The sequence below is a fragment of the Muntiacus reevesi genome, chromosome 5 (assembly GCF_963930625.1).
Source record: "Muntiacus reevesi chromosome 5, mMunRee1.1, whole genome shotgun sequence".
Taxonomy (NCBI): Eukaryota; Metazoa; Chordata; class Mammalia; order Artiodactyla; family Cervidae; genus Muntiacus; species Muntiacus reevesi.
In genome coordinates this window covers 75,684,641-75,698,886 of record NC_089253.1, presented here as the reverse complement: position 1 = coordinate 75,698,886, position 14,246 = coordinate 75,684,641, and the positions used below count along the sequence as shown (strand labels likewise).

Below are 14,246 nucleotides of genomic sequence, written 5' to 3'. Positions count from 1 at the left end.
GCTGTGTGTGTGATTTTACGTTTCCTTTTAGCCACACTATAAAAAGTAAAAGAAACTAGGGAGTTCTCTGCTGGCCTAATGGTTAGGATTCCAGGCTTTTGCTACCGTGGCCTGGTTTTAGTCACTTGTCAGGGAACTGAGATCCTGCAAGCCATGTGGTGTGGCCAAAAAAACCCCCCAAATAAAATTAAAGAACAGGTCTAAAAAAATGTTAAAATTAACTCTCATAAGAATTCTCCCTATATATATATATAATGTTATCATGTCAACGTGTAATCAATTTTTAAATATTGAAAGGTTTTACAGTCTCCTTTTCATATGCTGTGGTCTTTGAAATCCAGCATGTATTTGACATTTCTGGCACATCTCTGTCCCGACCAGCCGCATGTCAGCACTCAGCAGCCACCTGTGACTCGAGGCTACTGTTAACAGACGGGGCAGACGTGCATTTAGTGCCAGCTGCCTCTGGCCTGGGGCACAAGCTGGTGACCTGAGCTGTGTCCACGGGAGCCTGAGGCACGATGCCCAGGGCGAGGACGGCCCGGCAGAGGCCCCAGCTCGGCTCGCCGTCCAGCCTGGCCTCAGTTCCTTGTCCAGGGCGAGCTTTGGGCCCTCACCCCTGCCGGCTGTGCGTCAGCCCCGGCAACTCTGCTGTTTGGGTTCCTGACCTTTCTAAACTCGGGACTGGTTATCACTCTGCTCTTGGTGGGGGCAAGAAGCCAGGGAATTTCCAGATGGGCCTTTCGCCTTTGTCCCCTGCCTCCCTCCTCCTCACACCCCAGCTCATGGGCCCCTTGGGAGTCATGTGTCTCTAGTATGTCTGAGAAATGCCACGTTGGAGCCTTGTTTGGTCTGCTTGGGGGCTCATGGCGTCTCTTCAGGTAGGTTCTAGCCCCAGACTCTAGCTGAGGAGCCATGTTAGCAGCAAGTAACTTGTTTCCCCCCTGAGCTCACAGGGACCCCAAGTTTGACCTTCTTGGAGCTGAAGGTCAGCACAGGATGCTTGCCCGTGCTCCTGAGGTCAGAAGGAGCCCTCAGCTGGAGCCCTTGGTCTTGTCGGTTGCCTTGCCTGAATCTGACCTTCTGATCCACCTTAGCCAAGTGCACTGTTGGTGTCTTAGGTGACCAGAGCCTGAGAGATAAGCCTCCAGGGCCCGTGTCCTCCTCTCTGCAGGAAGAACCTCTCCATTCAGGGCTTCCGCTGGTGGTTCCAATGGCTGGGCATCAACTTCGTCCTCTTTGTGGGGCTATTTTTCCTGACCACACCCTCCATCATCCTGTCCACCATGGATAAGTTCAACGTCACCAAACCCATCCACGCCCTGAATGTGAGTGACCCTTCTGCAAGGCCCCTCCTGGGGGGCTGGTGATAAGAGGGGGGAGTGGGTGGTGGAGGGATGAGGCCAAGGGCTGGGGTGGCAGGGTGGGGGTCAAACTAAACCAGGAGTTTAGTTTCAAACTGAACCACTCGACTCATGTTTGTGTTTTTAAGCCCTGGGCATATATGGCAGCATTTATTACAATGTGTTTATAGTAATGTTATGTGTATATATGTGTGTGTGTGCATGCATGTATATGTATGTGTATGTGTGTTACTATAAAAACATAGATAAAACTCTAATGGACTCAATCTAAACGTTCAACAATAGGGGAAATTTGGGTTGAATGAGGTGTATTCAGTCTGATAGACCGTTAAGCATTCATTAAAAAATTATATAGACTTTGTGGCAGACATGGGGAGCTTATGATAAAAGCAGGATATAAAAAAAAAAAAAAAGGCAGGATATAACATTGCCTCTCAGCAGTGGTCATAGTGATGGCCAGTGAAGTGTGCTGCTGTGGGGTGTGGCTAGCAAAGAATGAGAAGTCTTTTGCTCTCTGGGATAGCAGGATCATGAATCAATTATTGTTGTTGTTGTTGTTGTTGTTTTACATTTCAGTTTCTGGTAATCTTGTTGTAAAGTTATTTACTCTAGATAGCTAATGAATGATTTTTTAAAAAATCTTACATGAATTGATAACAACTAAACATTCCCTAGAACGGCATCTACTTGGTTTCCCATAATTGGCTCTGCTGAAATATCATCCTCAGCCTTGTTTTTTTCAGTTCCACTTGGCATTTGGTTAATCATACCCTGGGAAACACACAGTGGACAGAGGGCCTGAGGGCCTAGTCCTAACTCTGCCATTCCCTAACTGATGAATTCTGAGCCTTGCTTTTTCCTCTAAAGTCTGGTTTTTCTTCTATAACATGCTGCCATGATATACTCTTGGGGCTGTCGTGATAAATGGCTCAATAGATAATTTAAAAAAGGCATAAGTTTTGTTGAGATTTTCAGCATGTCATTGAAGAATTGATGCTTTTTGAACTGTGGTGTTGGAGAAGACTGTTGAGAGTTCCTTGGACAGCAAGGAGATCAGACCAGTCAATCCTAAAGGAAATCAGTCCTGAATATTCATTGGAAGGACTGATGCTGAAGCTGAAGGTCCAATACTTTGACCACCTGATGCGAAGAACTGACTCATTAGAAAAGACCCTGATGCTGGGAAAGATTGAAGGCAGGAGGAGAAGGGGACGACAGAGGATGAGATGGTTGGATGGCATCACCAACTCTGTGGATATGAGTTTGAGCAAACTCTGGGAGTTGGTGATGGACAGGGAAGCATGGTGTGCTGCTGTCCATGGGGTCACAAAGAGTCGGAAATGACTTAGCGACTGAACGGACTGAATGTATGGTTGAGCTTCCCAGGTGGCTCAGTGGTAAAGAATCCACCTACCAATGCAGGAGATGCAAGTTCGACCCCTTAGTTGGGAAGATCCCCTGGAGAAGGAAATGGCAACCCACTCCAGTATTCTTGCCTGGGAAATACCATGGACAGAGGAACCTGGTAGGCTACAGTCCATGTGGTCCCAAAAGAGTTGGACTTGGCTTAATAACTAAACAACAATAGTGTATGGTCAAGGCCTGTTCTTTTGAGGAAGGATCTGCTGATTAGAATTCTCCTTTGTCTATTTTACATAAAACACACCCTTATTTCATTGTTTGTGATTCTAGTTTTGGTTTCTTACAGTAAAGCAAGAACTTAAAGATACTTGCAGAAAGTCATTCAAAGTACAGAATCCTAGATTTCATTTTCCTTGCTCTTTTTCAGTTAATTTACTCTTAAGTTCAACAGGAGAAATTCATCTTTTCAGAAATTCACCTTTATCAAGTCTTTCCAAAGTGTCCAACCTAGTTTTCAAAGAAATCTATTGTTACAAGGCTCATTTTGTCAGAGAAGGTAATAAGTTAATTGAACCATGAAACTGCAATAACAACAGGCATAAACCAGATTGGGAACTAACATGGCACAGTTTTGGGGAGCTATGAGTGGACCAGTGGGAGCTGAGTGGGCAGGAGGCTGGGGAGGGGGCCCCGGCCATCAGTACTACATCTTCCTTTGGTGTCTGCTGTTGGCTTTTTATAGGGAACAGAAGAGGTTCTCTATCTGGCCAGGAAGATAAGTGGAGTTCGGTTGTATGTGAAGTTGCTTTTGCCCCTCTAAACGCTATACAGGGGCTTGCCTGGAGGTCCAGTGGTTAAGACTTAGCGCTTTCACTATGGGGCGTGGGTTCAATCCCTGGTCAGGGAGCTAAGATCCCACATGCTGTGTGGCATGGCCAAAATTCAAAAAAAAAAAAAAAAAGAGGTGTACAAATGTCAGGTTCTGTTATCATCTCTTCAGCCAACGTTATGGAATATCTCCCCTGTACCAGGCACAGCATTGGTTCTAGGGGACAAGTATGACCAAAACCCCCGAGTTCACTGAGTCACCATGCCAGCAGGTCATGACCCAGGTCGCCCAGGCTCACAGCTCTCTCTGCTATGGACTGTTTTCTAGGATCCCATCATCAGCCAGTTCTTCCCAACCCTCCTCCTGTGGTCCTTCTCCGCCCTGCTCCCCACCATCGTCTACTACTCTACGCTGCTGGAATCTCACTGGACCAAGTGAGTTCTCCGAGACTCACCCCTGAGGGAGGGGGTCTCTGGCCCCCCAGCCTACCAGCACGATGGGCACCCAGCAGGGGCCTTCCTGGGAATACCTGGGGCGTCTGAGGGACTGCAGGGGCTCAGGTCTGACTTCCTGCAGGTCAGGAGAGAACCGGATCATGATGACCAAGGTCTACATATTCTTGATCTTCATGGTGCTGATCCTGCCCTCCCTTGGCCTCACCAGGTACACATTACCACCTCCTGCTCTAAGTTCAGGACCAAGGTCACATCTGGAGAATGCCGTCTCCCAGAAAGTGCAAATCAAATGGTTTGGAAGTGGATGCAAATTCCTTAACAGCATTTAAACCTGTCACACCCTCTTGGAATGCAGTTGTGCTGGCCCACTGATACTTCCAGAAATAGGCTTTCTGCCTTAAAAACAAAAAAGCTAAAAAATGAAACGTATCATGGACCTTCCACTTAGGGAGTGAGTCTAATCATGGCTTTGGTTATTCTGCGGAAGGAAGCTTTTGTGAAAGCAGGCCCTGATAAGTTATGGTGTAATAAGTAACCAGTGTGCATGCAATGTAGAAAGCCAATGTAGATCTTGAGATTAGGCCTTTTACAAAACAAACAACAATCAAAAAAAGCAGAAAGCAAAAAAAAAAAAAAAAAAGAATATAGGTATGATCACATGGAGTATTGGAAATAAATTCTTACAGCATTTATTTTTCTTTCAGTTTGGATTTTTTCTTCCGGTGGCTCTTTGATAAAACATCCTCAGAGGCCTCTATCAGGTTGGAGTAAGTATCGGCTACGTTGAGTTCTGGCTCTAGGTCCCAGGTGAATGTCCCTCAGGGGCTGGGGCTCAGGCGACAGAGGGGGAGGGTAGTCTGTGCTTCAGCTTGCTTGTAGCCTCCCCATCACCCCTCCAGCTTCCTGGCTGGGCTGCACACTGGGAACTGACCCACTTTGTGCTACATGTGCAGAAATGTGGTTAATCTTTTAGGTTAAAACTCAATTAGTGAGAGTCTCCTTCATCCTTTGAAACGTACTTACTGAGAACAGAACCGCTTGGGGAGAGGGAACTGCTAGGTCTCAGGGGTGCCAGGGAAGGGAAAGGGGAATAGTAATTAACACTGCAACCAGAATAACTGTCTGGTCCCGAGTTATTTTTGCTATGAGAGTGGAGTTACACTTATTTCTAAATGTGTGTCCTTGTTAGTATTTTCAGCTTATACCACACCCTTTTAATAATAATTCCTGTTATTTAAGAAGATGCTCTGCTAAATGCTTTATTCTGTTTCTCATTGAATCTTCACAACAAGCTATGAGGCAGAAATGATGACTATTTCCATTTTACGGATGAGGAGACTGAGGCCCAGAGGTGTTGAAGAACTTGCCCAAAGCTACCCAGGCAGTTAAGAGGCAGAGCTGGGATACAGCCCAGCCCCTCCTGTACTACACTGTAGGTCCTGACATAGACCCTAAGGTTCAAGATAAACTTTTCTAAGGGAGTGTTCACAGGGAGGCCTGGCCATGCCTATCTGAAAGGAGAGAGTGAATTTTCTTAAGTTCTCACTGGGTGAACTGAGGACTTGGCAGCCACAGACAAACTCACACCCAACCAGCTCAGGTCTAGGTTGACAGTGATAGCCAGATGGCCAAATCCATGGTCAGTTCTCAGTCCCTCATCTGCCCAGCTGCGGGCTCCTTTTCCTTCCTGGGTGCTCAGCTCGCACACCCGCTGGTTCCCCAGGTGCGTCTTCCTGCCCGACCAGGGCGCCTTCTTTGTGAACTATGTCATTGCCTCGGCCTTCATCGGCAACGGCATGGAGCTACTGCGGCTGCCCGGCCTCATTCTCTACACCTTCCGCATGGTCATGGCCAAGACCGCGGCCGACCGCAGAAACGTGAAGCAGGTATGGGGGATAGATGTGGGTGCTGCCTTCTTCTAGAGCCTCCCCACCAACCACGTTTACCTAGCGGAGTGCCGGGTACCATGCTCAGGGCCTCTTAGTTCGGCCCAGGGCCCCACTGCGGGGATGGAGGTGTGAGGAACCTGTGTGAAGGTGGCCTGGCTACATCATCCCCCATCCACTCTGTCTCGGGCAGAGGAGAGAGTGGGGAGTTTTGCATTTTAACTGGCCTGATCTCACACACACACACACACACACATTCACACAACTAAGATCTATACATTCCTTTCCCATAGTCCTCCATTTGCATAAATTTTTAGGTTACCCCAGAAGTCAAAGGCATTTGGGACTGATGGCATTTGTTTTAAGACTCTAAACTGGGTGCGTGGGGTTCTCTTTTATTCTCCTTTGCTGTTGTGGGAACCATGAGAGGAGAGGCCCTGCATCCTGTCACTGAATCTTCAGAGCCCCTATGAGATGGGCCCTACTGGAGCTCACCTTGCAGACGCAAGGACTGAGCCATGGGGTGGTCGAATGCTTGGCTGAGGCACACGGCTCGAAGGGGCGGAGCTGACCTTGGGTTTGATGCCAGAGTCTTGGAGGATCATTCTACAGTCAGACGTACCCCCTCTGTCTTTGGAGGCTCATAGGCCTGTTGGGTAGACACGATTAAAACAAGAAAAACACTATGAAAACATGAGTCATCATGCCTTGAGAGCGCTGGGTGTAAGCCTAGTGAAGCTGGAGGAGGCTTGTGGAGGGGCAGAAAGGGCCTTCCTTGAGAGGTGAGGGTCGCTGTGAGTCTCCCATTTCCAAAGTCCTCCCCAGTGTGTTCTCCCTGACCACCCAAGAGAGCATGGAGGTGGGTTGGGGTGGACCAAACCCCTGAGTTCCTCACCATCTCCACCTCCCAGAACCAGGCCTTCGAGTTCGAGTTTGGAGCCATGTATGCGTGGATGCTGTGCGTCTTCACCGTCATCATGGCCTACAGCATCACCTGCCCCCTCATTGTGCCATTCGGTGAGCGGCCCTGGGGTGGGTCCCAGGGTAGGCGGGTGGCTGATTCCGCAGAGTTCCCCAGGACAAGCAGCACCAGGATGTCATGGAGCACCCCAGACAGAAGGCCTCTTGTAACCCTGAGAACCACAAGGAGCCACAGCCACACCAAATATAATTTCACTTCTCATGGACTGCCGCCACTGGCCTTCCAAACTGAGACCTCTCTGAGTCCTCCTCCACTCTGATGGCCTGGCTGAGTGCTTCCTTCTCGGCTGGTTCTCTGGCAGCGCTGGGGGAGGCCCTCGTATTTGTCACTGTGGCCGCCACTGTCGCCCTCCACGTGGATTACCACACTTCACTTTCTCACAATCCTTCAAAGCAGGTCTTGTTTCTGCACCCTTTCCACAGATGAAGCATTTAACACTGTTAGTGAGGCGTTGGAGGCAGGATTTGAACTTAGGACTTTGAAGGCCAAGGTCTCCTTGACTCAAAAGGCCAAGGCCTTGCAAATAAAATACACCCTCAGGAGCTGGCAACAAATGGAAGACTCTGGAAGGAAACAGAACACCCAGGAGACTGTTGGCTGAGGTTTAGGGAGAGGAGGAAGTTTTCGTTTTCTCTGTATAATCTCTTGTACTATTTTAAAGACCTGCAGTAGTATTATTACTCTTTCAAAGCAACAACAACAAAATTTTTTTTTTTTTAAGAACCTGACATAATAGAAAAAGCAGCACCTGCGTACCTTCTGTGCCATCCCTGGGTTTAGACCCTTGGGCATCTGTTGACAGTGACGGTGCAGGGGGTCGGCTTGGGTGGGAAAAGGAGAGGAGAGTGGGAGCATTGAGGGGTAAGGGGAGGGGCTCAGCCCGGTGGGGGGCATTGCTTAGTGTGGGAGGAAATTGAGGCCAGGCATCTGGGTGTAAAATCTCCCCTTTCCCCAAAATGATCCTAGAACTGCAGTGATCCTTGAGGATACACAGAAACCTCTACTCCCTGGGGTCAGAAAGAGGCTAGGGAAGGGGAAGAAGAGGGGAGAGGAGAGAAGGGGAGAGGCGGGGTCAGGGAGAGCCAGGAGATGCAGGTATGCATGGAGCCGGCAGCAGCCTTGGCTCCAGGTCCGTCACCAAAAGTGCCTCCAGGAGGAAGGGGGCAGAGCGGCCCCTGGGCCCAGCCGAGATCCAGCTCACAGCCTTGGCTCTGCAGGCCTCATCTACATCCTGCTCAAGCACATGGTGGACCGGCACAACCTCTACTTCGCCTACCTGCCGGCCAAGCTGGAGAAGAGGATCCACTTCGCGGCCGTGAACCAGGCCCTGGCCGCTCCCATCCTGTGCCTCTTCTGGCTTTACTTCTTCTCCTTCCTGCGCCTGGGTAAGGGGCCCTGCCAACTAGGGCGGGGGTGGAGGGCCGGAGGCCACCCCCAGCCACCCATCCCCACGTCAACACCAGTCAGTCAAATCTCTCACTGCTTTAAGAGCATCAGCTTGGTGTCCAATCAGAAGGTGGTACCCCAGGGTGATGGCTGATTGGGTGCAGCACTGACAACCCAGTTCCAAGCTCCTGAGGTCCTCTGTAAGCTGGTGAAAGCCAGGTCCATTGCCCCAGACAGCCTTACAGGGAAGATGAAGGGACTGGACTAGAGGAGAGAGGGAAGTTTGCCCGTGTGATTCTTCTAGGGTGTGGATGGGTCCAGGTCCTCACACGTCACAGTGTGGAGGAGGTAGGGGCAGGCAGGAGGGAAAACTGCTACTCTTGGGGAAAAGGATAATGCAGAAGAGATGCCTGACTCTACCCAGGGCACTGGAGACTGGAGGGAATCAACCCAGCAAGGAGGCTGGCCTCATGCCATTGACTCAGTGCCCCAGTGTCCGACATTGACCCGGGGTAATGGCAGCAATTCTTCGAGTCATTCTGTGTGCCCCCTGGGGGTGAAGACAGCATCCCAGCTGCTGGAGATGGTGGGAAGGGGGCAGGAATGATGTCTTCTCTTTTATTTTTGGCCTGAGGGAGAAGCCACACAACAGTTTGTGCAGCAGGTATGACCTCCCTCCATCAAGGCTGGCATCCCTTTGTCCCCAGGTCTGAAGGCTCCCCTCACCCTGTTCACCTTCCTGGTGCTGCTGCTCACCATCCTGGTCTGCCTGGCATACACCTGCTTTGGATGCTTCAAGCACCTCAGCCCTCTCAACTACAAGGTAAAGGGCTCCTCCCTGATCCCTGCCCCGCCAGAGTCTGGCAGAAAGTGGTTGGGTTCATCCTCCAGCCCTCCTCCACCTCTTCCCATATCAACAGATCAGCAGCCCTCTCCAGATTTTATTTATCCACGGGGAAGGCGTGGGTAGCTGGCTATGGTGTGTAGCTTCCCAGCCCTCCCCCTTCCCTTCTCCCTACGCTGCCTTCCCTCCCGCCACCCCATCCTCTCTTGGGCTGCTGCTGGTAGCTTTGTGCCAGCTGGTACTATTATTCTGGGTGTTAATAGTCTGTTTGTTTAGAGGGTGTTAGTTCAGAAAGATCAGGTTTGTTTATCATTGCAAGTTTTTGCTGTTATCTGCAGACAGAAGAATCGGCGAGTGACAAAGGCAATGAGGTGGGGGCCCACGTACCTTCACCGTTCATAGTAAGTGTCTTTCTTACCCGAGCGCTGAGCACCTGCACAGGCCCAGCCAGATGGGCCCAGCAAACACGCTTCGATCTTCTCTCTTAAAACAGAAGTCCCCTGATCATGTGGCAGGAGGGTTTCTGAATTAATGTCATTTGAGAAGGAATCCCTGGTCCCTCCGGATGTTTTCTCTCCCATGTGTGAAGCCACATCCATCACCGAGAAGATAATTAGTTTTACCATGATACACACCCATCCCCCTTGGTTTCAGTTCCCTGCTCACTTTCCTTCTCTGCATATTTAATGCTTGGTGAGTTTTTGTTGTTGCTGCTGCTGTTTTTTCAACTGGAGGATCATTACTTTACAATGTTGTGTTAGTTTCTGCTGGACAGCAGTATGCATCAGCTATGAGTATACATACACCCCCACCCTCTGGAGCTGCCCTCCCACCCCTCATCTCTTTCCTCCGCTGCATGTTTACTGCTTGGGGAGTTTGGGCCTTTACCAAAGCCGTTTCGCAAGGACCTATGGTTTGATGAAGGTTTATCAGAGCATTTCACCAGCACTTGCCTGTGGGAGCTGCTTCATGAGGCATTAAGAGGGTGTCACACTACTCTCTGAATTCAGTAGGTGAGCATGGCCCCTGCTTTGGAGGAGGGCAGCGTGTTAGAAAGATACCAGGACTCCTTTCCTTCCTGGTTCTCCCCGTTTCTGGCCTCCAGGGTCCTGCTCCTACGGTGGGCTTGGGAAAGGAGATTGGAGCCCCAAGCTCCCAGAGCTGTGACCGCCGGCCTGACGGATCGGGCTGGGACTGACCGACAGGGCTAGGACAGTGCCAATCTGGGTCAGTAGCACTGTTCTTTCCGGCGGCTCCCTCCACGTGTCAGGCACTCTTATCAGTGTCTGTCCTTGGACCAGCCCCGGAGATTTCAGGAAGATTCATCGCCCAGAGGCAGCACTCTGAGTGTGCCTGCCAGACACGGCAGGTGGCGGATGTAAACCCCTCGTTCCCAGCCTGGTTTGGGGTCGGCAGCCAGAGTCTGGGATTGAGAGGAAGCACAGCCTACACGGATTCGCTCAGCTACTCAGAAATCCCACTGACAGCATTCTAAACCTGTCCTGTGTCATTAGACCTGATTCCTCCAAAAAGTTCCTCTAGAATTGAGGTCGTTTTGTCTCCTCTGAGAAAGAGGTGTGCTTTCTTCTCTAGGACTGTGAGACCTATGTGGCGGTGCTTTCTGATTTGCTCTGGCTGCTGGGAGAATGTGCCAGTTGCTGTCCTTTAGGTCCTCATGTCCTAAGCTGATGTTGTTTCTTTATGTGTTCTTCGTGAGAATTCTATGTGTCTTCCTGCTGGAGGGAGTTGGGACAGTAGGGGGAGAATGGGGTCTGGAATCTCGTGCCCAGCCCTCCCAAGCACTAACACCCTCATTTGTTGGTAGCCCTACGTGCCCCGGATTCTGAACGGCTTGTCCTCGGAGAAAACAGCCCTGTCTCCACAGCAGCAGACCTACGGCACCATCAACAACATCAGCAGGACTGTTGGGGGGCAGTGTCTGGCACAGAGCTCGGAGGACAGTGTGGCAGCCACCTACCAGAAGGACTGAGGGCTGGGGAACTGCCAGGCTGATCCAGGCTCGGGGCCCTGGGGAGTCAGGAGGTGAAGAGACACAGGTGGAGAGGTGGCTGACCCTCGAGCTCAACCAAGTTCATGACTTCTTTCCACTTGTTTTAAGCACAGCCACTCTAAAGAGATGAAAGCAGAAAGGGGCTTTGGCCCTTGGCTGAGCAGGGAGGGCAGGACCACTATCAGGTGGGGTTCTTTTGGGAGCAAGTGCAGCCCTGGACTCTCACTTGCTTGCCTGAGGCTCTATTTATTTCCAAGTCCCCTTTCTCCTGCACAAGCGCCCAGCTCTGTGGCTGGAATGATGTCCCCAGTGATTTTTAGCAGGATTGTGTGTTGGAACCATATCCCTCCAACCCATCAGTGTGGTGACAGAATCCAGCAAGAAGGGGTTGCACCGTGTGGAAGACCTTCTCCCTCTGAGCATCCAGACACTGCCCACCCCTCTCCGGGCCACACACATACCACCAATAACCAAAGAGGCTGCAGCAGCCACAGGCCTGAGATGGGCTCCTGATGGTGGTCCAGGTCCATCCCAGCTTCCCCTCGTGGGTACTGGGCCCTTCCCACCCCCTCCCCCACCCCGGGAGTGAGTTGCAGGAAGCAGGAGGGGTGTGGGCCAGCGCCAGGCTGCAGCAAGTTCCTTCACATTCCCACCAGGGTCGTTTTTTTTTTTTCTTTCATGTTGCCAGTGACATGGTGGCTGGGTCGGGGTCACCTGCAGCGGCAGGGACAATGAGGACCACTAATAAAGTGCCCACTCAGCCAGGCTGCAGAGATCCAGCCTTCCCCGCCTCTTCATGTCCAGTGCATGGGGCTCCATCTCCAGCCCTTGATTCCATCTGTCTGTTCCCTCCAGAGGGAACAGAGCTCGGGGCCTCTTTGAAGCCGAGAGAACTATAGCCACAGAAGGAGGAGCGCAGCCCTCTTGCCGTTTTTCTCCCAACCAGACCCCATGGCTGCAATGCTTCTTTGGTCACTTGTTGGAGAAGCCGCCTCCTGACTGCCTCCAGGGGGCGCCAGAGGCACAAGCCTGCATGATGGGTGCATCTGGGCAGAGCTGGGAGGCTGCCTCCAGTCGGCTGAAGCGAGGCAGTGAGGGTCCCCAGTAATCACTTGGCCTCGCTGCCTCTGCTCTGAGCTGCCCCTGGCAGGGACCCAGATGGGCAGAGTGGCCTCTTGGTGCCCCCAACAGTCCAGCCTCCCAGCAAGAGTGGAACGGGACACTGCCCCAACACAGGCGGCAGGCCTGCCAGCTCGGCAGGAAGGGGCACCCTACGTGGGATCAGGGCTCAGCATGTCACTTGTCCCAAACACTCTTAGAAGAAAAATCATTTATTATCAAAGCCATGTTGCTTAGCAAGTGTGTGGGGAGTTCGGGTGGAAGGGTGAGCCTGGGGTCCGAGCACAGGCAGGGGACGGCAGCAAACACATTCCTGGGAAAAGGGGCATTCCTCCCCACAGAGGACCAGAGATGGGGGGTGGTCTCCCTGCCAGCCCCACTGCTACTGGGAGCTGGGCTGCAAGACTAGGGGCTTCTCTGTAAAAGGGCGGGTGTCAGGAGGGAGCCTGCCATGCTAGGGCAGGGGCTGCCGGGGAGGTGACAGCCAGTCCCCGCCGGGGTCACTGCCGCTCCTGCAGCCCCACGAACTTGCGGATGTCCTGGGCGAGCAGCTCTGGCTCCTCAAAGGCGGCAAAGTGGCCCCCACGGGGCATGTAGGAATAAGAGATGAGTTTCGGGTACTTGGACTTCACCCACTTTTCTGGAAAGTGCATCAGCTCACAGGGGAAGGCAGCAAAGCCCGTGGGCACGTACACCTTCAACCTGGAAGAGACGGAGGTCTCGCTGAGGGCAGGCAGGGCCAGCACTCCCGCACAGCAGGGGTTCAGGGGGCTGGGGGGGTCCGATTCGCTCAGCCACACGGATCCATAAAAGGACAGACCTAGGTTTAAGCACCCACCTCAGCTCCAACCCCAGAAGGGCCCTCTTTTCTGGAAGGGCTGCCCCATCTGGAAAGTGTGGTCGAGGTGGGAACAGCCTCCAACTCCCACCTTTGCTCCCTTTTTTTTTTCTTCATTTATTTTTATTAGTTGGAGGCTAATTACTTTACAATATTGTAGTGGTTTTTGCCATACACTGACATGAATCAGCCATGGAGTTACATGTGTTCCCCATCCCGATCCCCCCTCCCGCCTCCCTCCCCATCCGATCCCTCTGGGTCTTCCCAGTGCACCAGCCCTGGTTTGCTCCCTTTTATCTTTTCTGCTGCCTGAGGGTCTCCCTATGAGATCTGGAAAGGGGTCCAGGGAAGTTCCAGAACCATTGTGCCACCTAAGGCTAGCCTTGGCCCTCGGGGAGCCCCTGGGGATGTTTGGGGACCAGGCCTGGCAGCAAAGGGAGCTGCTGTCTCCCTTCATTAGCTTCTGTGAGCTAATTCTAAAGAGAGGCCCAACACCCCTGACCTTTAAATTGTGTCCCTATTCTACACCCCTGGTGTGCACCCAAGGCTTGGCTGCACTTTTCCATATCAAATGTCCTCCTTTGAGTCCAAGTAGGCCATCCCCCTGCTCTCTGTCTCGGAGGTACCCTCCCCAGAAGCCCCGCTCCAGGCCCAGCTGGACTTACGTCTCATGCTTATTGACCTGTCCCAGGTTCTCCTTGTAGAAGCGCTGGGAGGAGGTGATGGTGCCCGTTGTCCAGTAGAGCATGATGCCCGTCAGCAGGTCGTCCAGGGAGAACTTCCTGGGAAAGCAGACCAGAAGGCCACTCTCAGTGCCGGGTGCACCTGAAAGCTGCCGCTTTCAAGCTGTGTGCCGGGTACTGTCCCCACCTGGCACCCCTCCTCGGGCCTCACTGCCTGCTCAGCGATCTTATTTCTCCCCGTGCTGCAGGCAGGCCTGGCCCAGGGTCACCAGTTACCATGACGACAGGTAATGTAGCATGATGACCATGTACAAGGCAGGCGGTCATCCTGGGTGGTGTCAGCCTGCTCTGTCCCTGACCTGCCTGCAAAGGTTCAGGCCAGATGGGAGGAAGCAGGTGTGGTCAACGAGCCAGGGGCTTGGCTGGTCACTGCTGGGTGGTCTGTGTGGAGGGTGCTGCAGCCTCTGCTCAGCCCACCCCTGCCCGG

The 14,246-nt window shown here is 52.1% G+C and overlaps 2 protein-coding genes across 3 annotated transcripts in view; one reads left to right on the top strand and one right to left on the bottom strand.

Moving 5' to 3' along the window:
• The window catches only part of TMEM63A (transmembrane protein 63A), a 35,837-nt gene extending 23,943 nt beyond the window's left edge, over positions 1-11,894 (top strand). Inside the window, exons 15-24 of the mRNA XM_065935547.1 lie at positions 1,175-1,328; positions 3,883-3,989; positions 4,132-4,218; positions 4,715-4,777; positions 5,734-5,896; positions 6,808-6,913; positions 8,096-8,263; positions 8,972-9,087; positions 9,447-9,509; positions 10,934-11,894. Of these exons, the coding sequence (XP_065791619.1) occupies positions 1,175-1,328; positions 3,883-3,989; positions 4,132-4,218; positions 4,715-4,777; positions 5,734-5,896; positions 6,808-6,913; positions 8,096-8,263; positions 8,972-9,087; positions 9,447-9,509; positions 10,934-11,098 (1,192 nt within the window). The 3' untranslated portion in view covers positions 11,099-11,894. The remainder of the gene's footprint in view (positions 1-1,174; positions 1,329-3,882; positions 3,990-4,131; positions 4,219-4,714; positions 4,778-5,733; positions 5,897-6,807; positions 6,914-8,095; positions 8,264-8,971; positions 9,088-9,446; positions 9,510-10,933) is intronic.
• Positions 11,895-12,434: 540 nt separating this feature from the next.
• Positions 12,435-14,246, bottom strand: part of EPHX1 (epoxide hydrolase 1) — a 38,608-nt gene continuing 36,796 nt past the window's right edge. For both annotated transcript variants that reach the window (XM_065935548.1, XM_065935549.1), the window contains exons 8-9: positions 13,742-13,858; positions 12,435-12,940 (exon numbers count right to left, since the gene is read on the bottom strand). In XM_065935548.1, the coding sequence (XP_065791620.1) occupies positions 12,739-12,940; positions 13,742-13,858 (319 nt within the window). In that variant the 3' untranslated portion in view covers positions 12,435-12,738. The remainder of the gene's footprint in view (positions 12,941-13,741; positions 13,859-14,246) is intronic.